Source organism: Cryptosporidium bovis (genome assembly GCF_009768925.1).
Source record: "Cryptosporidium bovis isolate 45015 chromosome Unknown contig_4, whole genome shotgun sequence".
Lineage (NCBI taxonomy): Eukaryota > Apicomplexa > Conoidasida > Eucoccidiorida > Cryptosporidiidae > Cryptosporidium > Cryptosporidium bovis.
Genome location: NW_027125050.1, coordinates 332,999 through 360,392, shown reverse-complemented (window position 1 = coordinate 360,392; position 27,394 = coordinate 332,999). Strand labels below are relative to the sequence as shown.

The 27,394-nt window shown below is 31.0% G+C and overlaps 18 protein-coding genes across 18 annotated transcripts; 6 read left to right on the top strand and 12 right to left on the bottom strand.

The window, feature by feature from the left end:
- Positions 1–27: 27 nt before the first annotated feature.
- Positions 28–363, bottom strand: FG379_002670 (uncharacterized protein; the record flags this gene model as incomplete). The annotated part of the gene is made up of 1 exon (XM_067328360.1): positions 28–363. The coding sequence occupies one exon, from the start codon at positions 361–363 to the stop codon at positions 28–30; it is 336 nt and encodes a 111-aa protein (XP_067181858.1).
- A 76-nt stretch (positions 364–439) lies between these two features.
- On the bottom strand, positions 440–982 carry FG379_002668 (uncharacterized protein; the record flags this gene model as incomplete). The annotated part of the gene is made up of 1 exon (XM_067328358.1): positions 440–982. The coding sequence occupies one exon, from the start codon at positions 980–982 to the stop codon at positions 440–442; it is 543 nt and encodes a 180-aa protein (XP_067181856.1).
- Positions 983–1,176: 194 nt separating this feature from the next.
- Positions 1,177–2,016, bottom strand: FG379_002667 (uncharacterized protein; the record flags this gene model as incomplete). Its single annotated transcript, XM_067328357.1, has 1 exon — positions 1,177–2,016. The coding sequence occupies one exon, from the start codon at positions 2,014–2,016 to the stop codon at positions 1,177–1,179; it is 840 nt and encodes a 279-aa protein (XP_067181855.1).
- A 1,267-nt stretch (positions 2,017–3,283) lies between these two features.
- On the top strand, positions 3,284–4,579 carry FG379_002666 (cyclin B; the record flags this gene model as incomplete). The annotated part of the gene is made up of 1 exon (XM_067328356.1): positions 3,284–4,579. The coding sequence occupies one exon, from the start codon at positions 3,284–3,286 to the stop codon at positions 4,577–4,579; it is 1,296 nt and encodes a 431-aa protein (XP_067181854.1).
- A 391-nt stretch (positions 4,580–4,970) lies between these two features.
- FG379_002665 (uncharacterized protein) lies at positions 4,971–5,726 on the bottom strand (the record flags this gene model as incomplete). The annotated part of the gene is made up of 3 exons (XM_067328355.1): positions 4,971–5,095; positions 5,170–5,455; positions 5,547–5,726. The coding sequence occupies 3 exons, from the start codon at positions 5,724–5,726 to the stop codon at positions 4,971–4,973; spliced, it is 591 nt and encodes a 196-aa protein (XP_067181853.1).
- Positions 5,727–5,975: 249 nt separating this feature from the next.
- FG379_002664 (uncharacterized protein) lies at positions 5,976–10,682 on the bottom strand (the record flags this gene model as incomplete). Its single annotated transcript, XM_067328354.1, has 1 exon — positions 5,976–10,682. One exon carries the CDS (start codon positions 10,680–10,682, stop codon positions 5,976–5,978), a length of 4,707 nt encoding a protein of 1,568 aa, XP_067181852.1.
- An 879-nt stretch (positions 10,683–11,561) lies between these two features.
- FG379_002663 (coiled coil) lies at positions 11,562–13,544 on the bottom strand (the record flags this gene model as incomplete). The annotated part of the gene is made up of 1 exon (XM_067328353.1): positions 11,562–13,544. The coding sequence occupies one exon, from the start codon at positions 13,542–13,544 to the stop codon at positions 11,562–11,564; it is 1,983 nt and encodes a 660-aa protein (XP_067181851.1).
- A 439-nt stretch (positions 13,545–13,983) lies between these two features.
- Positions 13,984–14,550, top strand: FG379_002662 (DNAJ protein; the record flags this gene model as incomplete). Its single annotated transcript, XM_067328352.1, has 1 exon — positions 13,984–14,550. One exon carries the CDS (start codon positions 13,984–13,986, stop codon positions 14,548–14,550), a length of 567 nt encoding a protein of 188 aa, XP_067181850.1.
- A 358-nt stretch (positions 14,551–14,908) lies between these two features.
- FG379_002661 (40S ribosomal S26) lies at positions 14,909–15,232 on the top strand (the record flags this gene model as incomplete). The annotated part of the gene is made up of 1 exon (XM_067328351.1): positions 14,909–15,232. The coding sequence occupies one exon, from the start codon at positions 14,909–14,911 to the stop codon at positions 15,230–15,232; it is 324 nt and encodes a 107-aa protein (XP_067181849.1).
- Positions 15,233–15,527: 295 nt separating this feature from the next.
- On the bottom strand, positions 15,528–15,962 carry FG379_002660 (RNA polymerase II B8 subunit; the record flags this gene model as incomplete). Its single annotated transcript, XM_067328350.1, has 1 exon — positions 15,528–15,962. The coding sequence occupies one exon, from the start codon at positions 15,960–15,962 to the stop codon at positions 15,528–15,530; it is 435 nt and encodes a 144-aa protein (XP_067181848.1).
- Positions 15,963–16,124: 162 nt separating this feature from the next.
- On the top strand, positions 16,125–16,502 carry FG379_002659 (aspartyl protease-like; the record flags this gene model as incomplete). Its single annotated transcript, XM_067328349.1, has 1 exon — positions 16,125–16,502. The coding sequence occupies one exon, from the start codon at positions 16,125–16,127 to the stop codon at positions 16,500–16,502; it is 378 nt and encodes a 125-aa protein (XP_067181847.1).
- Positions 16,503–16,602: 100 nt separating this feature from the next.
- FG379_002657 (AT hook motif) lies at positions 16,603–17,865 on the bottom strand (the record flags this gene model as incomplete). The annotated part of the gene is made up of 1 exon (XM_067328347.1): positions 16,603–17,865. One exon carries the CDS (start codon positions 17,863–17,865, stop codon positions 16,603–16,605), a length of 1,263 nt encoding a protein of 420 aa, XP_067181845.1.
- Positions 17,866–18,405: 540 nt separating this feature from the next.
- On the top strand, positions 18,406–19,632 carry FG379_002656 (WD40 Ciao1; the record flags this gene model as incomplete). Its single annotated transcript, XM_067328346.1, has 1 exon — positions 18,406–19,632. The coding sequence occupies one exon, from the start codon at positions 18,406–18,408 to the stop codon at positions 19,630–19,632; it is 1,227 nt and encodes a 408-aa protein (XP_067181844.1).
- A 36-nt stretch (positions 19,633–19,668) lies between these two features.
- FG379_002655 (apicomplexan specific) lies at positions 19,669–20,221 on the bottom strand (the record flags this gene model as incomplete). The annotated part of the gene is made up of 2 exons (XM_067328345.1): positions 19,669–19,674; positions 19,706–20,221. The coding sequence occupies 2 exons, from the start codon at positions 20,219–20,221 to the stop codon at positions 19,669–19,671; spliced, it is 522 nt and encodes a 173-aa protein (XP_067181843.1).
- Positions 20,222–20,517: 296 nt separating this feature from the next.
- On the top strand, positions 20,518–20,907 carry FG379_002654 (uncharacterized protein; the record flags this gene model as incomplete). Its single annotated transcript, XM_067328344.1, has 1 exon — positions 20,518–20,907. The coding sequence occupies one exon, from the start codon at positions 20,518–20,520 to the stop codon at positions 20,905–20,907; it is 390 nt and encodes a 129-aa protein (XP_067181842.1).
- A 45-nt stretch (positions 20,908–20,952) lies between these two features.
- Positions 20,953–22,320, bottom strand: FG379_002653 (uncharacterized protein; the record flags this gene model as incomplete). Its single annotated transcript, XM_067328343.1, has 1 exon — positions 20,953–22,320. One exon carries the CDS (start codon positions 22,318–22,320, stop codon positions 20,953–20,955), a length of 1,368 nt encoding a protein of 455 aa, XP_067181841.1.
- Positions 22,321–22,476: 156 nt separating this feature from the next.
- FG379_002652 (uncharacterized protein) lies at positions 22,477–25,362 on the bottom strand (the record flags this gene model as incomplete). The annotated part of the gene is made up of 1 exon (XM_067328342.1): positions 22,477–25,362. One exon carries the CDS (start codon positions 25,360–25,362, stop codon positions 22,477–22,479), a length of 2,886 nt encoding a protein of 961 aa, XP_067181840.1.
- A 158-nt stretch (positions 25,363–25,520) lies between these two features.
- FG379_002651 (CDC48 like AAA ATPase) lies at positions 25,521–27,278 on the bottom strand (the record flags this gene model as incomplete). Its single annotated transcript, XM_067328341.1, has 1 exon — positions 25,521–27,278. One exon carries the CDS (start codon positions 27,276–27,278, stop codon positions 25,521–25,523), a length of 1,758 nt encoding a protein of 585 aa, XP_067181839.1.
- Positions 27,279–27,394: the final 116 nt, after the last annotated feature.

The window sequence follows — 27,394 nt, the reverse complement described above, 5'->3', positions numbered from 1 at the left end:
ATAATCGTTAAATCCAAAATAAAATTTTTAATTATTTACAGGTTGTATTATAAATTCCGTATTAATTATATGCTGTGTTTTCTCATCTTTTGTGCCCGAAATTTCACGATCATCGGCCTTAATGTCTTTTATTGCGTGATTGTCATTTTTTATGACCATCTGAATTACAAGTAAACCTTTTTCATTGACTTTGATCCTTAACAATGAACAAACAGAAAGGGATCTTTCAAGTTGTGTAATCGACTTCACAGAATAAGATGAGCAATGATACTTGTTAATATTACTTCCAGAGAAAACATTGTGATCATCTGAGAATTCCCATACACATTCTTCGCCTTCCACTATACAAGAAAAGGACATCATACAATATTTACTTTTTCTTTGTGGGAATAATTCAAATTTTATCTGTATTTGAAATAATAATTTTTCACTACTATTTTCATAAACTTACCAAGCTTTCAGGCCTTCCTATATCAGAAATATCCTTAATCAGGTCTTTTAGAACATTTGGGAACATTACAACGTGGTCAAAGTGAGTGGAATTGCTTATGGGATTCAGGTCTGATATTTGAGAAATATAATCGTTGTCAGAAATATGATAGGTACATATTATACAGTCTGTGTTAGATCCTTCATCATCAGTAATGTTTAGATGTAGATTTACTTTATCATAAGTGAGAACTAGATTTTTTGCATCACTGCCGAAGACTTGAATACAATTCAGGAGTGCAGTGTAGTTTATATTAAATGAAATATTTTCTGATCCATAACATTCATATTTGTATTTTTTAAATGTATCCTTTCTTAACCAACAACAACAATAAACATCTTTTCCGATTGTGGAGTTACTGAATTTAATTCCTAACTTTGAAATATCGCAAGTTAAAAATTGACCCTCGCTACCTCTTTTGTTAACTTTAGTGAGCTGCAAACTCTGTATCGCCTTAATAAGAACGGGTAAATCAGAGAAATATGCCTCCATCACTCAAAAAAAATGTTCAGTTTAATAACTGTAATCTCCGCGCAATTTTTACCACTTTGTGAAAAAAGGCAATAAAAAAATATACATCAAAAGGATTTTCTTAACAACGAAAGGTCTTTCAACTATTTCAGAAATAAAAGTTATTTGCCTACAACCTCGTTATTTATTGCTTACTATATGTTGCTTGATTTAATTTAGGAAAAGATATGCTCAGAAAACTGCCTATTTTCTTTCCAAGCCCTGTACCTATTTGTTCTTTTCCAAACACAATAATAAAAATCAACAATTTCTTTCGTAGTTTTAGTTTTAATTATTCTTTGTATCTTATCAAATTCCTTACCATACTTGCACATCGCACATTCAAAAAGAATCACCTCATGTGGACCCCATAGATCGATAGTGTCCTTAATCCTAAATGGATGAGTTAGTAAATCAAGTGGTGAAATGATTGTTTCCGCACTAACCGCATCCTCAGTATTTGATGTTTGCTTTTGACTGGGTTTTGAATTTTGTTTATTATTCCCTGTCGATTGATATTTTTTTGACAAGGATTCCAGTCTCTCTACTGAATCGATATTATGAGAAATTATCAAATATTGAAATAGACTTGAAGTTGACCTTGATTTTGAGTATCCTCCAAGATAAAGTTCTTCGCAAAGTGACAAATAGGTTTCTAATTTTGAAATTTTTGAATTTATTATATTTATTCTGAGATTCGGCTCAGGAATTTCACCAGAGTAATATATTGGACCCTGAAAGGATCCTTTCAACTTAACATCTAAGTCCTCTAGTCCGACCATTCCACCTGAATTTAAAGGAGAGTTAGTCTCGCGAACTGATTGAGACTCATCATTATTTTTCACAATTATGCCTATATTTGCATTTGTAGCACTGCTAACACCACTTTGCTTCTGATTTTTTAATGCTTCTGTTGTATCTTTGTTCTCCTGAAATTGTTGAATAATTTTTGAGTTTGAACTTTTAACTTTGTTCGTTGTGACTACATTATGTAATTTTTTACAAGATTTCTTCATTATTTACCTTTTCTCAGGTTGATATTCAAAGTAGCCTGAAGTGACTTTTTTTTTTAGAAAAAAACAGAAGACCGCTAACTTGAATTTGATTGCTCTTAAAGGGTTATTATTAAGTTAAAAAAACAGTTAATTAGCATACTCGACACAAAAGGTGGAATAGTAAATCAATTCGAGAACTTGAAGTAAAACTTCCAGTAACCTGGACAAAATTACACAACTCATCACAGCAACAATAAAAGTCAAAAATGTGATATTTACAATTTAAACACTGTGGAAAAGAATGCACAAATCAACAACGAAAATAGACTAGTATAGAATAACAGGTTCGCTCAAGAGCAAATGAGCTCAGGGGGAGAGGCTAAAATAATGAGATTTACTTCAAAACTAACCTTATGAATGCAAATGCTTCAAAAACAAGTGGAATTAGACAGATTTGCGTGAAAAATCCAATTTATTTTTGAATTCCCAGATATTTAATTAAATTAAAGGAAAAAACCATGTAAATAAAATCCAAGTAAGTGGTTAACTCGGTGATTTATGGAGATAATTTTGAAAATAAACTTGAGAAATTAATAGAAAAAGTGGGGTGTGTACGTGCCGCCTATCTAGTAGCTGGTAGTTTTTCCACGTCCGTCCCCAATGACGTCTGCTTGCATGCGTTTTGTCTGTAATAAAAATGTGTGGTTTAATGACACGTCTGTCCGCATGTTTTTTTGGCGTAATGTATCATATACGGGTAAAAGGATTGTGATCCCATAGTGGCCGAAGTCAGTTAAAAAGTAGGAAGAGAAAGAAGAGAGTTGTGAATACATATTTTATTGGAAAAGTGGCGAGAGAAAGAGGCAGCAATGGAAATCAATTGAAAAGTCCTTGGTAAGTGATTATTACTGAATAGAGCTGTAAGACAATAAATTAACAATAGATAAAAGTGGCAAACAAGTTTTATAAGATTAGGTGGACTAAATCATTATTTTAGTTTCAATTCTGTGAATTTTAAAGTATAAGAAAAGGTAGATTAAGAGTTAAAGTATAATCAAATTTTTTATCGTCATTTTCAAAGGATTGATATACAAAGTAAACATAATTAACAGTTGCTATTTAGACGTTTTCCGCTTACTTCAACGGATTGGATTTTTGTTTCATAGTTTGTATTATAAATTCTAAGGAAACGAGAATATAGGAAGAATCAATTTGATAGATATTCTCGAGTTTGAAGTAGTTCTCAATATTTGAAGTAGATACTGGTGTAATTTAAGATCCAAGCAAGATGAGGTCGGATAAAATAGGAAAATTAATGCAAAATAATGTCAATGTTAATAGTTGCAATAACTTGGTGTACGGCGAAAATAGTAGAAAATTAGTAAATCAAATAAATCCCAATATGGGTATGAATGATTTAAACATTAAAAACTCAGGTATAATCAATAAGCCTATAACCAGAAGTATGTCATCTTTAGGAAACTCTATTATAAATAACCAAAAGTTTTCTAATAATGCTTTAGACAACTCAAAAGGTGCTAATTTAGGAAAGTCGGGAGCACGCATTGCTTCCGGTTCAAATAATGATAAATTAAAGTCCAAAGATGATATTGCAGAAAAAGAGAATATCTCTGGGTCTAATACTTTCGCCGAAAGGCAAATAAAGACAATAGGATCACAGTATAAACATACTTTGGAAGAAGTAATTAGTGTTGACATGAAAAACACGGATGCTTGCTATTTTTCTGAATATGCAGAGGCAATTTATCAAACATCGAGGAACCGCGAGTCGAATAAAGAGTCGCTATTATTCACAGCGTCTCAGGTAGTGTCAGCGCAACCTAGTGTGGGAAAGCAGATTTTGGAGTGGAAAAGGAGTGGAGTCAATCTACTTTTTGGGTTGCAAATAACATTCAACGTTCCTGACGAAGTTACTGTCATCGCTAACTCAATGCTTGACCGTATTTTAGGGCTTAAACATTTTCAAAGGGCTTCAGAGATGACGCTTGTAAGTGCAACTTGTTTTTGGATTGCTCTTAAATATGAAGCAGCTTATGTTCAAGGTGAAAATTTGAAGATTCCACCATTGCCTTCTTTAAGTGATGTTGCTGAAAAATGTGGTCTCAACATTGCTGCCGTTTTGTTTTGTGAGGGAGTGATCCTAGATGCATTGGATTGGTGTATTGAATTCCCAAAACCAAGTGACTATATCAAGCGATATTGTTTGGTATTTAAAGACCAGTATTCGGGTAACAAAGCGGCAAGAGTTGAAAGCTTATCGATTTACCTTTCTCATTTGGCTATACACGAGCCTGCTATGATGGGGGTATGCGCATCCAAGTTGGCTTGTGCATGCCTTATGTTGGCACATAAAATTGAGGGGGTTGAGGAGAGTTGGGCACCATCAATTGAATACTATACAGGTTATAATAGAGACTCACTTAAGGAATTAACGAGATATATGATAAGTAATTTGAGAACAATTCGCAATACGGAGAATGGTGAAAGCCATGCCTCCCCGAGCCATTACCAAAACGTCAGAAAGAAATGGTGGAACTCGTGGGGTTCAAATGAGTGGGGTTAATAATGCTTTCATTAGTTTATGTAATTAAATATATAGATTGTAAATTAAATATTAATTAGGCTTGTGGTATTTTTAGTAAACGATTAACCTTACTTTCTAAAGTTTTTGTATTATTACACCTACCAATAAATGGTGTTCAACTCCGATAAGAGGACCTAAATATTAGATATTACCAGTATTTTTTCATAAAGTGGTGGTATATTCCATAGTTCGTAAATAGTATTCAGATTAAGGGAGTGCTCTAAAATAACAGTTCGAGAAGTATTAATAACGGGATGAAATGCTATTCAATTAGTTTTCAAATTAGACTTAATTAGTATTACTTTATATTTGTCTTGATTTAGTTTTGTATTTACTTCTCGTTGAAATCCATTCAGACCAGGGTAAAATGTTAATTTTTGAGTTTGGAGAGAAATTTTTGAAGTTTTCTATTGCACTCTTTGCCTGCTGTGTGGTTTCCATTTCCACAAAGCCATAATGTCTGTAATGGCAGGTTTTGAATAATTTTGGAATTATCTGAAATGAAAATGATATTTTAGATTAATCCTTTTCTTTCTTATACTTGAACATAAAAGTTTACATTTACTTACTTTTTTCTATATTAAGCAGTTTTTGTAAAACTAACCTTCTGTAATTTGATTTATTTGCCTTTGGTAACCTCACAACTTGAACGTTGCCGAAAATTCGAAGAATCTCCTTTATCTTTTTATAGTTCCAGTGTTTAGGTATTCCCTTAATAAAAAGCATTCTTTCATATGGTATTACAGAACAAAACTCTAAATCTATCGGTGTGAAACGATGAATTGTTTTAGTTTCAGAGTTAATAAAAAGCAGTTTTGATGAAGAAAGAGAATTAATTATGTCTTGGTCAGATGCCTATTATTTGTTTCATCGAATAAATGAAACAAAAATTAAAAAATTGAAATAATTAAATATTAATTAAAAATAATAAATAGTGCGAACATACATTCAATTTTATCATTTTGTTAAATGTTGAAATCAAAGATATTGGAACTCCAATATTGTTTCCGTTATTAAATTCTGCAAGCTTACTTCTGAGAAATCTGTCATGCCTAATGTTTGGGTCACTAAGATAAAATTCGACCTGTCGCCTTATTTTGTCGAGTCTTTCACAATTAGTCTTCATTAGCAATAATACATTAAAACTATTTAAAAATGAGTTATCTACTACTTATAAACAACTGTATTTTGTTCACAAACATACAAAATTATTCAGAAAAAGTCAATATGTAAGCAATAGCGGCACAACAGAATTGACACCGTTTTACTTATTAACCTTAGATATAATAACCATAGCTTATGTTATGGAACAAGCTCTTGATCTAATATGCAATACTTATTAAGTGTTCATATATAGAAAAAAATATGAGAACTACTATTTTAGAGACGAACTATCGACTGAGTGAACTAAAATGATATTCTTAATAGAAGAGTCTTTGCAATTAACAATGTATTCTCTTATGAACAAAAGCCATGATTCATGATTCATATTATAGTTTAAGTGTATTACAAGAGTCTGGTAATATCGACAATAAAGAATAAAATGAACCAACAGTAATAATTTTTGGATATTCGAAATATTGCTCGAAATAAATAGATTGTAGTTACCAAAATTCCCTAATGTTCTTGATTTGTTATAAATCTCTAGAATATCCCTATTGATTGTTGACTCTTTGCTAAATTTTGTTTCAAATTCTGAGAAAACTTGCTTAGTATCGAAATTTCCCATAATAAATTCGCAATAGTTTTCCAATGAAAGATCAAGAATATATTCTATTTCCGATTCTTGACAATATTGTGGGATCAGCTCAAATGATTTCAGTATTCTGTAAATTAATTTACTCTCATACTTAAATATTTTCTTTGGATCAAGAATCATTCCTATTCTCCATTTTAATGGGACTAGGTTATAGTTTGAAATTATACCAATTTTATCTAAAATGCTCCCTATTTTAATATTTTCATGTTTAAATGGGAATAGTAGTGAACATCCGAAACCATAAGAATATGATTTTTCAGAAAAGGTCAAGGGATTTACTGTAAATATATTTATCCCATTTATTGACTTTTTAACGTCTTCGCGTTGTGTACTAAAGTTATTTTCTTGTAATTTCCTTTGAAAAGGTGATGAAAATTCGATCTCGATATTACGTAAATAGCTTATTATAGATGAATTAGAATGGTGAGACCTCTCTGTTCTTGTTGAAGAAGGGCTTAAAGAAGATAGGTTTATTTTAATTTTTGAATAATTGGTTTTATCGAAGTAATTTTTTATTCTTCTCTGAAAGACTCTCAAAATAGATATATTTTTTTTCGATGAACTGAACAATTCTCGGGACAGAATAGATCGAGAAAATAACAATAGCAGTGAAATTAGTAGTGAAAACTTTGAATTAAATTCGTGGGAGTTGCTTTTGTTGATAGTTATTATTGTAGTTAAAGAAATAAAAAAAATAGGCAACATTAAATAGACATAAATTTTAATTATATGTGCATTTCTCAATTCCAATAGTTTGTACCTCAAGTTAATTGAATTTGTTAATAAACTTCCAAACCATTCTGTAATTTCAATTTTCCTCAAATAATGCAATAGATCAAATGAATCACAATTTATTATAGGAGATTTGTTTGATAGATCCTGTAAATTGATAACAAAATATTCCAATAGTTTACATGTAATTGATAACATAAACGAAATGAAAAATATGTTGACTATTACTAGAAATATATTTCCGGCATAAATATCTGGTAAATTAAAGACTAGTAATGAACTTATACTTATAATTGTAGAAAAATAATATTCGGGCAAGGTATCTTTTGAATGAGATGACTCATCAAATATTTGATTTGAGAATGTGTTTTTCCTCATATATATGTTGTTAATTGAGGAAATGGGATCCTTTGTCGATTCCACTGATGAAATTAGAGTAAATAACTTGTTTTTTATTTCATAGAAATAACCTCTATTTTTTATCGATGAGATGAATAAGCGAATTATTATTTTCAATATAATGTCGATTATATAGAAAATAGTGAAAATCTTGACTAACACTAGAAAGTCAGGTTTTGGTATAAATTGAAGTAATACTTGTTCAAGGGGAGTAACATTTTCTTTTATGTTATCACCTAAAAGGCCGAATTTTTGTTCGATTAATTTAGAGACTAATATAGCATCTCTGAAACCCTTGGGGTTTATCCCAGGAATAGAGACTTTTTCATTGTAATAATTTTCTTTATAGAATAGTGACGTGTTCTTTAGGATCTGATTTCCATTAAATTCAAGAAAGAATGTGGAATTATAGTGAATGCTTGGAATTAACTTTTCGAATTTTCCGATTCCATTAAAATTATTTTTTGAACCTTCAAATGGTTGCCTATTATATATTGGGTCGCTTCTTCCAAAGAGAGTAGTTGAGATTACAAACAATCCAAAGATGACGTTTGATAATTCGTTCATAATCAAATTTTTATCGAAATTTATCTGTGAAAATAGTGAGCTAAATAATAAAATTGGAAAAACATGTAACCCTGAATTACTTTCAAATCCATTAAAATTTGAAAAAATATTGAGCTTTATAAAAAATGAGAAGATTCCTAATACCAGTACAAATATTTCGTGCTTTTTATTTACATGCTTCTCATTCTCAATCTGTCCGAGATTTATTTCGTTCGAAGAAAAGGGTGACTCTTCAAAAGAATAAATCGAAGTATCAATTTCTTGTTTTGAATGAGGATTACTTACATCAAGATTAATTCGAGGAATTGTGTTCATCATATACATGTTCTTTTCTATACTTTGATTATAGTCATGATATTTATATATATTAGCCGTTCCATTCCCGTTAAGTGAAATCAACTTAAGCCTTGGATTTTCCCTCGATAGAAGCTGTGAAAAAAACGGTTCTAGACTTTCATTAATTGTGATAATGAATGAAAGATCTTTAAATACTAGAAGTGAGTCATCGGAAATAATATCACATATTATCCTTAAAGATGTTGAGGGAAGTAATAAATCAAATATATCGTCGATAATAATTATTGAATTTTGAGTATTTTTGTGAAGGTACAAAATAGAATAAAGAAATTGGAAGAGTTGTAAGCAAATTTTAGCTTCATTGCAACTCTGTTGTGTTCCAATTATTGGATGAAGCTTTATTACACTTATTGGCTCCCTACCTTGTTTTTTTTCAATTTCATGAGTTTGGAGTGGCTCACACCTATAATATTCACCAAATGATAGTAATTTAAATACCAAATCAAAAATGTTTTTTTCAAATGGCTTCCCAGACAAAATGAATTCGAGTAAATCTATTTGGGGTCTAAATTTATTATACTCGCAAATATTTGAGACTAAATCCAGCATTTTCTTATTTAACAAATATACTTTTGAATTATTCTCGCTTTCTTCAATTTGTAAGTACCCATTGCTAAAAACCTCTGGAAAGTTGGATAGGTATTTCGTTAAAAGAGTTTTACCACAATTATTCGGTCCAAAAATTACCAAAAAATCGTTTTTACCTACAGAAATATTTATATTCCTCAGAATATTATTAGTATTACATTTGTTTGCAGCGTTTTTATTTTCTTGGCGTTTACATTTAAAACTAGTATTCGATTTTTTGATTGATAGACTAGGACAATTAATAAAATTAAATGTGAATTTATCTTGATGTGCAAGGAATTTTCGTTTATTCGTATTTAAACAAAAAATTGAAATGTTGCTTATTTCCAGAACTTTCTTTCCGTCAGTTTTTTCAGGTGAAGAAAAAGAAGTTGACATAGGTGAATTATCGTCAGTTGTCATTAATATAGACGAATCTTCCATTTCGTATGGTTTTGATGAAGTAATGTATGTTGTAATACCGTTTTTCCTATGTTTCATATCGTTTGAATAAAATTTATGTTTATATTTAGTAGTATTATAACTATTGCAATAATCATGTTTTAATGATTGACTTTCTATATCTTCATCTACTATTGTTGAATTACATTCGTTTGATTTAATAGAGTCAGGCAAGCTCTTTAACTCTAAATTCAAATCATCAAGGTTATTCATTCTTGATTCCGTAACAACGTTAGTTAAGACCTGATATTCATATTTATTACTATTTGTCTTTCTTATATAGTTATAGCTAATAATGTAGGAAGCAATCGATTTGGTTATTTTTGTTGAATCAATTAAATACAATGATAGTGATAAAAATAAAATAAAACATTTTTCATCTTTATCAATGTCTTGAGTTGTGGATTTCAAGTCTTCTTTAATACTACTAATAATATCAAAAACAAAATAGAATAAACAAGAGAATTGTAATAAGGATAGTAAAGACCTATAACAACTCTTAACAAAGTTAACAGACGAAACTTCACTGTTAAACATGTTTAAATACTGTTCTTCATGGTTTTTAAGTATTAATATGGACTGTATGTTTTCAAATAATTCTTCTATTTTCTCAGATATTGACTCCTTTTCTGGAATGATAAATAATTTATAAGTCATGACCTCAAAAGCCAATGAAATGAACGAGAAAATGATAAACTTCAGAGATATAAATATACTAGTGTAATAACTTCCACATATTATACTACCTAATAAGAATAATCTCAAGGGATATAACACAATAGAAATGAAAGGTTCCAATCCATATTCTAAACTTTGAAAGTGATGATTAGCCATGATATTCGAATCATAAAAACATTGCAAAGAACTTTCCCTTAAAATACTTATTTTAAAATAATTTTCTATTCTATTAAAGATTTCATTTGATATATTATTCAATTTGTCGAAATTTGTTAACAAATTAAATCCCAGAAGTAGAATGATTGTCCATAGAACAATTAGACCCAATAGACCATGGCAAAAATACCCTTTAGTGATATGTAGAGTGATAAGAACAACATCAGTGACAATAAAATTAATTAAGATTGATACCACCTTAAAAAATAACCCGTCTGAAATAAATCTTTTTTTTTTAACATTAATATTTGCTATGTTCGAGTTTATCCCCTTCAAATAAAATAAAAAACACTCCTTCAATTTTCCAAAAGTGACTTTGGTATGTTTGAAAATTAAAAACATCATAAAATTAACACATTACAACAAAAATATTACTAAATAGAAAATGGCAAATTACCATTTCAATGTTTTTCGAGACCTTGGTTTCTATCAAAAAATGATTATTTTTTTAGCGCCATTTGAAATAAAAAGCATGCAGTTAAATATCTGGAACAAATCAGAATAATATAAGAGTTTTACCATGGTATTTTTTCATCATTAGTTTGATATTTTATTTCAAGAGATTATTCTACTCAATATATTTGAATTAATTTCTTTTTAATAATGATATTGGGTGCAATAGTTTTGGAGCAAGCTTGTGTTTTTTTTCTAATTCTGGGAAGACTAAGTTTCACGCGTATTATGTCATAATTAACGATCAATAATCAATTCTTAAGTGACCTAACTAATCTCTTAGCTCTATTTGCAGCAGTCAGCATTTCGTTTAAAATCTTGAAATTTTCATTACTCGAGTATTTATTAAAGTAATTTTCTTCAACAATTTTATCAGGAATAGTTGGAGATTTAAGGTCTACTAAAGTTAACTTGGGTTTAAAGCTTCGTTTCAGAGCAATATTGTGAATTCCTGTTTCATGGATTATTTTATCACATACTTCCTCAATCTAAGTATGAAAGGAAAGTGTTTGTAACTAGTGAGATAAGTTCAAGTAAAACTTACAACATCAAACTTTGGATTTAAATCACGAAAACTAGATAACAACAGATGAGACATGTTTATAAACTCAAATTTGTTTAAGTTTTCTATATATGTTAGGTCACACAAAAAGAACACCGTGCACACAAGGTATAATTGACTTGAAAAGTGGGCAAATAACTCAAGTTCAAACTTATGAATTATAATCTAACTCGATATTTATTCATTTTAGCTTACAAATATTTTTTATATTAGATTTTCGCATATGAAATGGGCAAATTTTCAAAAGTATTGAATCTTTTCAAAATATTTGCTTGTCTGTACCATTCATTTATGGTGGACGAACTCACAGACTTGACAGGTGAATGTAACTGTTGAGGAACAGCTTTATGAATTTGTTTTAATTCTTCATTTACAGGATTGTTATCAATATTATATTGAATATTTTGCTTTGATTGGCTAGGTTTTGGATTGAAATTAGATGTATTATTTAAATCTTTAGAAGTTTGATCGTTTTCAACTACTGGAAAGTTTTGTATATTTGTTCTTGAGAATAGTGATGGTGATGATATTTTATCAATGGTTTCTTTTAATTGGATTGACTCAGGTGGCTCTTTACCAAACTTTTTGTCATTCTGAGATTTTAAATCCACAGTTTCAGACACTAGATTTTGCGTATTTTTTTTTGTGGAGGAAAGCGAAATAATATTGTTATTTTTGGTATTACATAGTGAATTTATTGGTTGCCTTGTCATCATTATCGGTGTAGTCACAGGCATGTATTCCGCCATCGGAGGTGGAGCAGTAAGTGTTGGCCCATTTCCTGCTTGTAGCTGATAATTAATATTTCGGTTACATTGATTTAAATTGTTGAACCCTTCATTTAGTTGGAAACATGGATACTGTTGTGAAGTAAGAGCTGTTGTTTGCTTCAAGTTAAAGTTACTATGATTATGATTATGATTATTATGATGATGATGACTATTATTATTATTGTTATTATTATTAACGTAGTAATGTTGAATACCACAAATATCCGAATGAAGTGTTGCTGTAATAGGTGAGCTTGCACTTTGTTTAGAGACAAAATCATAAATATTGTTCTGGTAATTTACCAAGTAATTTTTAAAGTTAACATTTTGAGATTGATTTGCATCTATCATCTGAAGCCTATTTGAAGATAGTGACAACGGACTCTGAAGATATTGATGGAAACCTGTTGATGTTGGAGTGGATTGAATTTTGTTTTGGTTAGGAATTGAAGAGGTAGCAAGTGCTATTGGAGAAGATGGAGTTGGAATTGGAGTTGCTCTGAAATTATTCAGAGGAGATGTAACAACTAATGTTTGACCTTCTGAAGACAGTAGGTTCACATTTTTTTGGTTTTTTATGCTATTTTCAATATTTTTCAACTCCTCATCTTCATGAGTATTGACGAAGTCCGCTAAAGTGTATAATTTGCCTCTTGATACAATTCTAAGAAGTGGTTTATTCTTATCAACCCCTGGTTTAGTTACCAATTTGGCCTCCACCATTAGTCTCCCATAAACATATGTTCCTTGTTTGACCCTTGTGAAAAGTATTTTATTTTCCCTACTATTTGTAAATGTTGCTATTGCTCTATCAATTGGATCGTCTGGAACTGGAGTGTATTTCATATTTTCATCATTTATTTCTTCAACAGAAAATTCCAAATCGCCTTCTTTAACAAGTAATGATTTATTTGAATTAGATTCAGTTACCAATTTGTCATCTAAATCTGAGAATCCTGTAACACTCTTATTTTGATTTTGAAAATTTATCAAATTTTTAAGATTTCTATTAGTTGGTGAATTTTTATTTTCATAATTTATTTCCTTGTCGTTTTCAATTTCGACTCCATTAATTCGTTCAAAGTTTTTGTTTGAGTTTTGAAGCTTCTCACATAAAGATTTCAGCTCCTCTATTTTAGTTTGATAATTTGAATTCAATTCATTTAGATTTGTGACCCTTTTCTTGAGTTGTTTATTTTGATCCTTTTGATGTTTTAATTCTTTTTCTTTTTTTTCTAGGTCATTTTGTAAACCATTCACTTTAATACATAAATCTTTCCTAATTTGTTGACTATCCCTTAATCTATTTACGAAGTCTCTATTTTTTGAGCGCAATTCACGAATTGTGCTTTCGTATGATGTTAATCTATTATTTAGTTCTGCAAGAATTCCTGCAGTTGAAGTTGTGTCTTGCAACGACATTATGAATAATTTTTTTGAATATTTTATTTGTTTCAAGTCGTTCTAGTAAATTACGTTCCACTAAGCCATTAAATTAATCTTCGTAGGCATAAAAGACATTACTGTGTGAAAAGAACGTAAATGATATTGTAAAAAAAAATTCTTCTTTTGAATCAAATAATATGAATGTTAAAAATTAACGTTTGATTGTATTTGATAAATAGTAGATAAAATTTTTGTATTGAAATTGTGTATAATTTTTTTTCTTTTTCGATAATTGTATTTTCTGTTTCAATTAGTTATCCATGTATTTTTGAGAATCATTAAGCGGCGAACTAAAAATTCGTCAGATGACAATATTTCTTTGCTTCTGAATGATGGCTTATGATGTGGTATTTAGCCGATTGTTATTACTATTAATTGCATTAACTCTAATTTTTGTTAGTAAAATTGAGTAGGTATGAACTCTTATAGTGATTACTTGGCTGCATATAAACTCTTAGGGCTTGAAGTTGGAGTTTCAACCAATGAAATAAAGTATGCGTATAGAAAACTGGCAAGAGAAATTCATCCTGACAAAAACAGATTTAAAGATAGCAGAGTTGCGCACGAAAATTTTACGAGACTTTTGAATGCATACATACTTCTATGTGACGAAGCAGAAAGAAGAAGATTTGAGAACGATTTCAAGTTCAAAAACAACACATGGAAAGTAATTGTTAGGGGAGAATGCAATGAATTCGACAAACAAAAGATCCAATATAAAAGGAGGATGTGCGAAAAAGCGGAGAAAAGGAAGGAAGATGACACTGTGGAAAAACTCCTCTGCAAGCTCCGAAAAGAGTCGCTACCTCTGTTAGACTTATATAGGACGTATTTGGAAAGATGTGAGATGAAAAGACAGCATAGAGGACTGGATAGTATTCTTCAAAGACTACTCAAGGGAAAAACTATTAACAATATTATCGGAGAATTCGAACAATTCGAACGGGCAGTATTGTCAAAATTGAAAAGACTCGAATCCTAAAGTGTGGCTTCCGTGCAGACAAATACGAATTCAGGTAATCAGCAACCTGTCACAAAAGGCATCCATAAACCTCTCCTAGATTGCTTTGTGGTGATAGAGTGGGAGTTTATTTCAATATAGACACGTAAATAGTCCCTGAAATTATTGTTATTTAGGCGCCATGAGACGAAGTTATTTTTTAACCTTTCCTGTCTAATAGGCAGCATTAAGAGACATACCGCGAAAATTTTAATTACTCTTCAATTCTGGCTTAGTTGTATTCTGATAGTTTTGTCGGGTGTTGTAGGTATTCTCCGAATAAATAACTGAAGATCGACTGTTCTTTTTTATACTACTGGTCTTGTGAAAGAGATTAAAAATGCCAAGTAAGCGTCGCAATAATGGTCGTTCAAAGAAAGGTCGTGGCCACGTTGTAGCAATACGTTGCAGTAACTGTGGAAGATGCGTTTCTAAAGATAAGGCGATTAAACGCTTTGTTGTGAGAAATATTGTTGACGCCTCTTCTCAAAGAGATATCCGTGATGCCTCAGTTTATCCAACGTATGCCTTACCTAAGTTGTACAATAAAATGTGTTACTGTGTCTCATGCGCAATTCACTCAAGAACTGTTCGTGTACGCAGTGTTTCAGATAGAAAAATTAGAATCAATCCCAATTCGCAGAGGTTTAAGGCTCAGGTTTAGGTTGATATTTGGTTTTATTGTACTTCTGTAGGGATATATGTGAATTATATCACTTAACCCTGTTTGAGGATATCCTTAGCTGTTCGAAGTATTTTTTTGCAAGTAGATTAACTTTTATAATTCTTGCTCTTAAGGTTTATCTGTTTCGGGGATTCTATTTTGAGTGAATTTTGAAACTTTCAGCTAAGGGTTTGTTTTCAACAATGGACAAAGTTCCACTATGGTGTTCAGGTCTTAGCAGGGTCTGGAAAATGTGAAAATTAAATGTCTAATGTTTCTACTGGATCTGCGATTTCTAAATGATGTCTTCTGACCTTCTGACTAAACAATATATTCTCATGTCGAGAGAGAAGTCTCCTAAGAGGTTCCTATCGGCAGTTATAGACATTAACAATCCACCGAAGGAGGCATAGAGGCTCCTTCTATCTGATTGTTTCTCCTCGACACGATATATTTTGCCGTACATTACATAGTCATATTGATCCATTAGTGTTTGAGGTCCGGAGTTATCCCAGACAATGCCATCGGTACCAGGTGAAACCTGTGATGATAAACCGATATATAGGCTCTCCTTTTCTCTTACAGGAAACAGTTCATTATTTATATCCATGATTAAATCTGCGTCAAATCCGACACTTCTACCTCTAATTCTCCCAACTCGCTCAAATTTTCCATTGTCAACACTATTAATTATAAACCTGTCTTCGAATAGGCAAGATGGAAGTGACATTAAATTGCAAAAAAATTAAGAATGGTCGATATATATTTAGGTTATAATCATATCAATATTTTGACATATAATTTACCCGCTATAAAAGAAAATCAAGAAAACCTGTCATTGAATTTTCTTTTTTTTTTTAGAATTGAATTATAGCTTTTTTGGAGGACAAGTATGCCTATTGGAATTCCTGTTAAACTGTTATATGAGGGTCTTGGCCATATTATTACTATTGAAATGAAGTCCGGGGACCTTTACCGTGGGACATTAGCACATGTAGAAGACAATATGAACTGTATGTTGGAAAACGTAAATATAACTATGAAAGACGGAAAACCACTTGTTCTTGAACAATGCTACATTAGAGGAAGCCAAATAAGATTCTACATCCTTCCTGATATGCTTAGGAATGCCCCAATGTTCAAATTGGCAGCGAATGCAAAAAATAGAGCAACAATTCTAGGTGCAGCAGGAAATAAAAGAGCGTCTGCGGCAAGATCAGCTTCAATAAGGAACTCTACAAGGGGAAGGATGAATAGAAATTCCCAATAAAGCTTTTCCTTTTATTTAGATCCATATCTATATGTAAAATTCAATATTGTAAATTAATTTAACAGCGATTTAACGTGGCTTAATGGAATATTTATATTATTCAGTCACGCTGCAGTTTTATTTCTCTTTTTGTAATATAACTTTTTCTATTACACTTATTAATAAATGAGCCATTGAATCCTATCCTTCTCTTTGATGGATCTAAAATTATTTGTTTATTCATCAAGAAACTTATACCGAATATGATACTGTTCATTTGAACTACATTTTGCTCTCTAATTCCTAAACACCATAAATTGTTCTCATTTGAATATAGATAAGATTGGTATTCCCAATTTATTATTTGATTCTGCCCCCTAAATTTAATCTTAATTACTGGTAACGTATTATAAATCTTTGAGAGATTCTTCCAACAAAACGAATTATTTAAAATTATGCACACGTCTAATTCAATGTTGTTTGTTCTATTACATATTTGAGAAAATTTATTTATTAGTAAGTTGAATAATTTCTTTGGTAAGTATGTAAATGTTGAGCCAACATCTATTATTGCAGATATTTTATCTCTGTACACTTTTTCATCGTTGTTTTCAGTATGTAAAATGATTTCTTCAAAATATATATTGTACAAATTTGAGGTTGTAACTAAAGGAATCCAATATATATTATTTTCATTGTTAATGTCTCTTGTTTGATTTCCCTCAATTATTTCCTCATTAAACTCACCGATATTCATTGTTCCACCATCAACTAATAGACACAGGGAAATTACCATATTTTTACTTGTAGTTCCTAGTATTCTCTTAGCCGATTCCAAAATCACTGTTACAATATTGTAACCGTGAATGTTTTTTTTAAGTCCTATTCCTATTATACCATTTGCATTTTGTTTGAGGAAATGTTTTGTCTCGAATTCATTGCACCCTATAAAGTCATATTTGAAGTAACTTCTGTCCCTTAATTTATACTCCTTTTGGCCATTGTTGAAACTCAAAACATCAGAGAAATACCTTCCTGATATAATACTTCCTTCTCCAAATTGATGTGTATATTTACAAAAATCAACCCCGAACTCTTGATTGTTACACCAGGACCCTGACTTTGATTTTATTAAGTCAAATGGTGGGTAATCGTGAATTGCACAATTATAACAAGTAGAACAGCTAACACTAATCTGCGAACTTCCCATATCAATTATTAAACTCTGTTTTTGTGGGGGCGTTCCGATGTATATATTTACAGAATAGTAACCGTTTTTATTCTTTATGCCATTTACATCAACGGTGTAATATTTCTTTGATTCGCATATCTTTATTATTAAAATGAGAAAAAAGTTTTTAAGAATATTACTCAGGACACTCATATTTATTCATTTAGAAGTTTATATTTGAATTTTTTTCCCAAAAAAAAGTAGGGATATTACATTGATTTAATTATTTTCAAGTCAAATAATAGGTTCGTCCCATCATAAAAAAAGCAACATTGTAAAAAAGGACTATTTGAAACGGACATTATTTTTTTAAATGAAATGTTAAACTTATTAAAAATAAATAGTTAACCACACCATTCTATTATTAACGACATATCGACTTTATTAAACGTAAATTACGGTTTTATTTTTTCACATTTTTTACACCAGGGGAGAGGAGGAAAGAAGAATAAGATTGTGCTTTAGAATAATGCTTATGCATAAATTAAGTTGATTGTTTTGTGAATTTTGCATTATTGATTTTATTCAAATAAATTTATTCATTATCCTGAATTTCTTTTAGTTTTGCAACCAATTTATTACACTTTTAGCGCAACTGTCTAGAATGGACAGGAAAAAAAATTCCTTCTTAGGAACTTGCTTGTATAAATTTAATGAGCTTATAAGGTATTTTGCAGTTTCATTGAGTTAGTTATGGTATCTTTGGTCAGGTTAGGCGAAATAGGAAATACTTTTGGAATAGTTTGGTCAGTGGCGTGCCATCCAGTGGACAGAATAGTTGCATCTTGTAACGGAAATATCACAATTTGGATGGATTCGAGTATGAAAGGGCATAAATGGTATATTGAAATGGAAGAGTGTGAATCGATTACTAACAATGGAGGCAAATGGGTTAAGGCATATGAGTTTGGAGATTTAGAACATACGAGGATAATTAGGAAAGTCAAATGGTCGCCTTGTGGAAAAATGTTAATTTCAGCAAGTTTCGACCATACAATTACTATATGGGAGTTTATTTCGAAGAATGTTGGGTGGGTTAGTATATGTAAAATTTTGGGGCCTGAGAGTGAAGTTAAATGTATAGATTGGAGCAGTAACAATACAATTGCTGCATCATGCAGGGACAAAACAATATGGATATTTTCACTAACGATCAATAATAGAATTAAGGGGACCCCAATAGACTATGATTGTATTGGTGTACTAACTGGACACAACAATGATATAAAAAAAGTTAAGTGGCATCCAATAATACCTGTGATTCTTTTTTCTTGTTCTTATGACAATACTATTATAGTTTGGGCACCTTCTCAGTTATTGGATGATAAAAGTGATAGATCTGAGTGGGTGAAATATTATGTACTCAGTGGTCATACATCTACTGTATGGGATTTTACATTTAGTCCTTGTGGGAATTATTTACTGTCATGTTCTGATGACTCTACGATTATCCTATGGAGTGGTAAGAACTTTAGAGTAAAAAATTTTTTCAAGCCAAGAAATGGAGTAAATTATGTGATAATATCGGCTTTCAAAACTATACTTAGTCATTCTGTTGATATTAAAAGTCTTCCAATATATGAACAGGTTGATCAATTTAATTTAGATAATAAAAATTGTAGCAAAGAAATGTATTCATTCCCTATTTACTCTGTTGAGTGGTGCAAATATTTGAATTTTGCAGTCTCTGCTTCCGCAGACAATAATCTAAATGTTTTTTCAGTAAATAAATTAGAAAAACTGGAACCTATTCTTCAAGAGAGGAATGCCCATAACGGCGAGGTGAATTCCATTTCTTGGATGAATGATAGTAAAAGTGGGGAGTTTATATCTTGCGGCGATGATGGTCGCATAATTTTATGGAAAATTCATTTTGAAGATGGAAGCGTAATGAGCAAGTATTCTAATACTAATTTTTAGCCTTTTTGTTTGGTTTTTCTGGCCAAGATTTACTTCCTACCACTGTACAATTAATTGAAATCTGGCAAATTACCTCAGTATCGTTTCCAACCGGGAGTGGAATTTTATTTCCAAAGTGCCAACCGACACTTCCCGTGCTGAATTTTCTTGGTGTTATTGGAATTTTTGTACCAGAACCTTCTATTTCAAGATTTATAATTTTTGCTTTTTCCAGAAATTCATCAATTGACATCATTGACTCTTGCTTTCTTTTTGTTGATATTTTGTCATTTTGCACTTTATTCTGGAAGCTTTTGTAATCTGGATCAACCTTTGAGTTTATTGGGCCATCAAAATACTCATGTGTATTTGAATATACTTTTGTACTGTTTTCACCATCTATTTTTGAAATAAAATCGTCAAGCATATTGTTAATTTCAGTCTTTTTATGCAGTAGAAAATCGTTAGGAAGGTTCAGTGACTTTTCTAATTCTCCCCTTACCTTTCTGGCAGTTAAAGTGTCAAGATTCTCTGGTTTTACAATCTCCTTAATATGTTTCAATATTTCTTCATTGCTTATTTCTATTTCTTTTTTGATACTTGGCTCCATATTATGAATCAAGCCGTGATAAATCAAACTTAATGTAAGTATGTTAGTTAATATACAAAAAAAATGTTTAAATAGAATTTTTGTAATTATGCCATTATTTTTGATTATTTTTTGTTCATTAAATCTTGATAATTGCGGGAAGTGCTGAAAAAATGATTGCTTTAAAGATAACATTTTTCTTTCTCTTAAATTATCTGCATCACTCTCATTTCTCTTTGAAAAAGTAGGCCCAGTCGATATATCATTAAATTATTTCAATAAATTTTTAGTCCTATATTTATTTATATCACGTAAGAATGCAACTTTCTGAAAGAGTAGCACTACTGGAAAGAAAGATTAGAGATCAAAATGATGCAATTGAGGCAATTGCAGCATATATGGTTAGTATTATGGAGGAAAATGATGAGTTATGGAAATATATCATGAGGTTAAGGACTAAAGGAAGGGAAGCCCCTTTATGCAGGCCAGAGAACAATCAAAAATTTAGATCTAGAACACCACCGCCTTTACAGGAACCGAGAGCGGCTCCAAAGGAACAAGCCTATTGTAATAGGAGGGCATGTGATTACAAAAATGAAAGTCTAGATACGATTTTGAGAATATTTGGAAAATTTAAATGCAGAAATACCATTGATAAGTTCTCAAATAAAATATTAGTAACTGAACTTGCATCTAAATACATATAACGGTATATTAATAATAGACAGATATAGCATGATGTTCAAAAATAGTCACTTTCTTATAATAGCGAGTGGTTGATTCCAACAATATTTAAAATTTCTGCGTATTGGAAAGGTTGTTAATACATTTCCCGAAGGGTGGCCGTGATATTTAAGAAATAGATCGAGGTGCCTGAAAGGATGGGGTTTATTTGATAAGTTTTCATATTTATTTTCCTCTCTGTGTTCTCGAAGATTCTTATCTTTTGTAGAAAAATCATTCCTTGCCCTCAATTCAGTGTAGATGTCTCTATTTATTTCTTGATTAATACCATTTGGTTTATCCAACAAAATGTTATATGGTACATGAACGTAGCCAATGATTTGCTCACGTGGGATGTGGTATCTGATTTCTCTTATTACTGGTACTGAACTCTTAAATTCATTTGGTACTTTGTTATGTGTGAAGTTTACACTTTTAAATTCTTTATAGTTGTTAATATTTTGAAGAACATTTGAACTATTTCTCCATTTACAAGTTAATGAAGCTCTCTTCACCTGTCCCTTAAGGTAGTAAAATTCATTTTCCGCATTTTCAAGGTATAGAGGGTCTTGTCTTGTGTTGGAGTTTTCTTCTTCATCAAAAATGAAGTATTGATTATTTATTTCATTACTTTTAACAACACTTTTTTTGAATAGATGGTTTATATTTTCATTAATGCAGTTTGTGGGATTTTCCATTCCAAACTTAGCTATTCTTATTGCTCCATTCGAATAAACTTCTCTTTTGCTATCATCTTGTAAAACATTGTATAATATCACGTCCTTTCTACCTTGTTCACTTGCAGAAGTTAGCCGATCAATGTCAAATTTTTGGGTGTGTTTGCCAAAGCTTTCAAAATTTCCCTGGAAATAAGTTATTTCCGTAGATACTGGTGTGTTTGGCGTTGTAGAAATGGAATTCAAATTTAGAGACTCGAATTCACTTATATTCACAAGTCTTTTAGCACTAGTAAAACCACCTGAAGATATGGCCATTTCACCGATTCCACACTCTATGGTTGATTTTGATTTATTATTAATTTCAGTGCGTATATCTGAATTTTTTTCATTTAGAGGAATACCTTTTGTTGTAATCAAGTCGCGTGAATTTTTGTTTACTATTATTTCATTAAATTCATTTGCAAGAGGTTGGTTTGTTATTTCTTTGGTTTTAGTGGAGTCACAATCATTTTTCACTCCATAAATTTGTTCACACAATCTACACTGATTGTGATCTGCAAATATATCTAATTGCTCTTCAGACCTGAAATTCTTTTCTTTATCACCTACGTAGAGTTTTTCTATGGTCTCAATTCTGCTCATTGCATCTGAAAGTGCAACTTCGAGCCTTCTTAGGTTTTCGTTTTGCCTAGATAGTAGGCTATGTATATCATCCATTCTGACTATATTATTCGAAACTACTAATTACCTTATGTGCTCTTAAAGTTGCGTATTAAAACTTAATCTATTAGAACGCAAAAAAGAACAGCGCTATTATAAAAAATCGAGTTATCGTATAAACATTTAGGCGAATTAATATTTAAATGATATTCTTTACTTTTTTACTATAGAATTCCCTAAATGGGTCACATGAGCTAGTGTAAATTCGTCAATATTTTCTAAACTTATACTAGGGATGTCAAACCCAATTTTTGAATCGACACCGTCTTTGTTCACACTCAAATTCTCTAATTCATTTTCATTTATCGAGAGATCAAATTCTGATACGGTATTTAACCCCCCAATTGAAAACTTTGAAAAAATATTATCAACATTGAAACGCGAATTTAAGTATGAACTTTTTATTTCAATATCATATTCATCTGGTGAATTGGAAGCAATATCTCGGTTCACAATTTTTGATAAGCCAAGATTTTTCATTATATTAGAAATTTTATTTGCTCCCTTTCCATAACTTTGCTGATATACTTTAGACTTTGAGAAGTTTGAAAATCTAGATCCAATGCTGGAAAACGTCCTTGTTTTGTAGGTGATACCATTTGAATTAAAATCGTACATGGGGACGGTTGTTAGTTTCCTCTTAATTATTTTTGAATAAAAGCGAAGGAATACTGGTGTGGAAAAGAGGGACATTACAGTTGTAGCAACGAGGATTAAGTATACCTTTCTTGAAATGATTCCCAACGAAATTCCCTTGGAAGCCAAGACAAATCCAAATTCACCCAAGTTAGCCAACATAAGTGAAGTGTGAGCAGAAATTTTAATACTACTTCCACAAACTAGAAAAATAAGGAGATTGATTTTGAATTTTATTAATGAAATGAAAAGGCAAACAGACCCTATTGTCCAGTAATTATCCCAAATAAAGGTCGCGTCAATAATCAGACCAATTCCTGAAAAAAAAAGCATTGAAAATATCCATCTTAGCGACTCAATCGATTGAATGAAATCATTTTTAAATGTATTAGCTTCATCATCACCCATCAAACTGGACAAAATCACACCAGCTACAAAAGAACCCATTTCCATAGAAAGCCCCAAATATTCAGTAAGGGATGAAATACTCAATACAAGACTAATGATTCCAATTAGGATAATTTCCCTATTTTTTGTTCCGAGTAAGAAGTATAGTATAAATGGGAATATAGCGATTTTAGCAATATAAGATATAACTATGAATAATGCCAATATAATAAAAGGTCTAATTATATTCCACAAAAAACCAAAAAAATAAATAAAAAACAGAACCAACCTCGGAGTTTTAGTGTTATTATTAATCATTGAATTGCTTGAAAATATTGATTTTGAATTTGAATTTGATTGAAGTGCAGGTATTATGGCAAGAATAACTCCCAAGAACAAATCCTGCAAAATCAAAATTCCAATAGTAAGTACGTTCTCGTTAGAATCTAATTGTAATTCACCAACAACCATAGCTGTGGAACTCATCGATATGAATGATCCAATGAAAATACCTTCATTTATTGGGGTCCCTACCCATAGAGAATAAGCACTGCAAAAAAGAATAAAAATGAAAACTGAAGAAAGAGCACAATAAATTACAGACTTTCCGATTAAAAAAAGCCTTTTAAATGAAAATTCAAGCCCCAGTGTAAATAGTATTAAACATACACCAATCTGAGCAATTGAAATAATTTGAATTAATTGAGAAACATAACCAAATCCTGATGGGCCAACTACGTACCCACCAACAATATATCCTAGAAGCAGAGGCAAACCAATATATTTACAGATTGTTCCAAAGATGAATGATGAATATAACAAGGTAACGAATTCAAGAAATAACCCATAGTCGCTCTGAAGTAGTGATTCATTCACTGGATTGCTTAGTGTATATACATTTCCAGAATTATCGGTATATCTGTTAATATTGGTATCAATTTGTGAATGATGAACTGCTTTCTGATTTGAGTTCCTAAATATATTCTCAGATGTACTCTTGCCAATATTTATCAATTTATTCGAGTTGTTAAGGCTGTCGTTTAAATCTGAGATTACTTCAGATGGGGAGTCCCTTTCCTTCACCACATGTGCTACATTACCAAATAATGAAGACTCCTCCTCGAAAGTAAGTTCGTCAGTACATAAATGATACTGAACCCCGTTAAATGATATTGACAAGGAAACTGTTTCAGAAACAGTCCATGAAGGGCTTTCACATACAATTGATGGCATTGGGTTTCTGTTTTTAATATTGCTCATTATACCGTCTATATCAATTCCAGAAACACTTCGGTCTTTGGTATACTTCAAAATTATTGGTAATATGTTCTCCTCATTTTTATTCAATTTTTTAAGGTCTAATATATTCATTGAGTACGATGCATCAACAACTTTAGATCTCTCTTTACTTTTAAACAAACACTTCAAGTTATCAGAAGCAAACAACCCACTTCCAAATATCGTCAATTCGGTCCCTCCAGACATACCTATATGATCAGGAAGTATCAAACTTATCTTTGGGATTTGATAGAAACGAAATATCAACGCATTTGTACTTTGAAATAGGACATCTGGATGAGTGCAAACACTGACTAAAACCGATTTTCCCAATTCACCTTCGGATATTTTTCGGGGAGTTTCAACTTCCAGTAATACATCTGATATAGGGGTTGTGCGAACAACTTCGTATGGGCCTTCAGTGACATCAAAGTGAATATAAAGCTCTGAAGCCATTGAAAACCCAACTCCGTGGATAGAAAGCTTAATGACTGAATTAACCGGACCATTTACTGGAGTAAGACTTGTAGCTTGGATAAAGGATAATGTACTTATATCAGAAGTAGGGGAGAACTCATTATGATTGGTATTACTTTGTGAGCTATCTTTATTGGAAACGCTTCTCGAGATATTGTGAGCTTTAAATCTTGGGATTTTAGAGGAATAAAGTAGGTACAAGTCTTTAGTAAATAAAAATATAAATACAATAAATTTCTGAAAAGACGATTTTCCAATCATTAATCTTAAAAAACTGGGTCAAAAATACTCATTAAATCGTTAACTTCATTTTATTTAAGCTTTGTTTCCTGAACTAATGAAACAACAGACTAATATTAATGGTTTACCGCTCACAGAAGAGGGGGTTGTTCCTAGGAGTATAATTATGATAAAATGACTTACCCGTATCTTCTCTGTATTGCATTCTTGTATATTTTTAGTGTGGGTAATTCCAAATTTTCGAGATTATCGCCGTTTTTTTCTTTAATAAGAATAGATGCCCATTCTCTTTCGGCTTCTAAACAGACATGACGAATAGATCTACCGGACAACTTTCCAGACAATTTTGCAAGCTCCACTCTTTCGTCATAGGTGAGGTGTTTAGCATATTGCCCAAATATTAACTCTCTCTCCTTCTCATTTGGAAGTGGAAAATGAACTGTAGAATCAATTCTGTTTATAAATGCATTGTCCAAGTCTTTCTTGCGGTTTGTCGCGCAAATAAGAAGTGTTTTTGTATCCAAAGTATCGAACCCATCTAATTTTCTTAGTAGAACTGATAGTATTTTTTTTGATCCCTCATGAACTGCTTCCGTTTTATCCCTTGAAATAGCCATCGTATCAACTTCATCTATAAAAATAATGCAACCATCTGAAAACTTTTTTGCAAAATCAAATATTTTTGACAATCTCGTTTCACTTTCTCCAAACCACTTAGAAACTATGTTTTCAAGAGAAACATATATTAACGGTACATTGATAACATTGCCGATTATTCTAGCGGATGAAGTTTTTCCAGTGCCAGGTGGACCTTCAAATAAAATCAATTTTGGTCTGTTATTTGAATTAGCTTTTACCCTGGTTCCCTCAGTAATCTTGTCGAGTATCTCTGGATGTTTGAAGTGAAACAGTATGTGTTCATCTATTTGATTTTTTACATCTTCATAACCACCTATTGAGTTCCATGGATCATTGTTAATTACATCTTTATGCTCGTTAAAATATACTTTCACACCCAGGTCTTCCAGACTAGATATGACACTAGATTGATCAGTTTGAGAATCACTATATTCATTAAAAAGATCTTTTTCGGTTGAATTCAATTCAAAGTTGGTGTTTCGTAGATTAGTCGAGATTCCTCCAAATGTGTAGTTATTGAAACTAGTTGTATTTGATCTAATGTGATTGTTCCATAATTTTTCGAATTTCCCAAGAAAATTGTCATATATTGAGTTTAATTCTACTAATTCGCTGTATATTTTTGGATATTTGTCGATATGGGAGGTATTTTTGGAGTTTTTTGTTTTGTGAGTTAAACCAGAAGGATTTAGTAAAGTTGAGAATAAGTTTAAGTCCTCTTTATACAAGTGATTAACTGGTTTAATATACTCCACTTTTATTGGCGTGTTTTTTTTGTTTGGAATAAAGATATTTATTTCGAGTTTTTTACTATAGATATCACTTGATGTTATTTGAATTTTCTTACCATCAACATTGCTGGTTATTTTCCAATCATTTAGAATGGTAGAACCGTTTATATGAGATGATTTTTCATTTATAAGTCTAATAAAACCATCAATGTTGCATAATTTATTATTTTCATTATTAATATTTACAACTAACTTAACAAAGTTGTTATCCTCAGTTAGAGAAACAATATTGGCTAAATCTTGATTCTTGAAAAGTTTCTCAATTGAATCTTTAAATTCAGAAATATTTATTAATTCCGGTGCACAAATAATCAAAAACTTGTTAGTTACGGATAATCTTTTAAAAAAGTTTAAATTTTTCTCAGAATGGGTTCTCGAACTGAAATTTAAATTAAAGTTATGTTGTGTGTCATTTTTGTCGCATTCCAAATTTGTAAGTCTAATAAAAATATTTTTTTTATACTTTTTTATTGAATTAAGTCCTCCAACAATGAGAGGAATAACCATAATTTCATAGATAATGGGTTTTACTAAAGAATCAAACAATTAAAAAAAATGACTTAAGGTGAAAGCCGCGGAGCTGTCCAGTTTTTCTCCAAGTAAAAAATATTTTAATTCTCCAA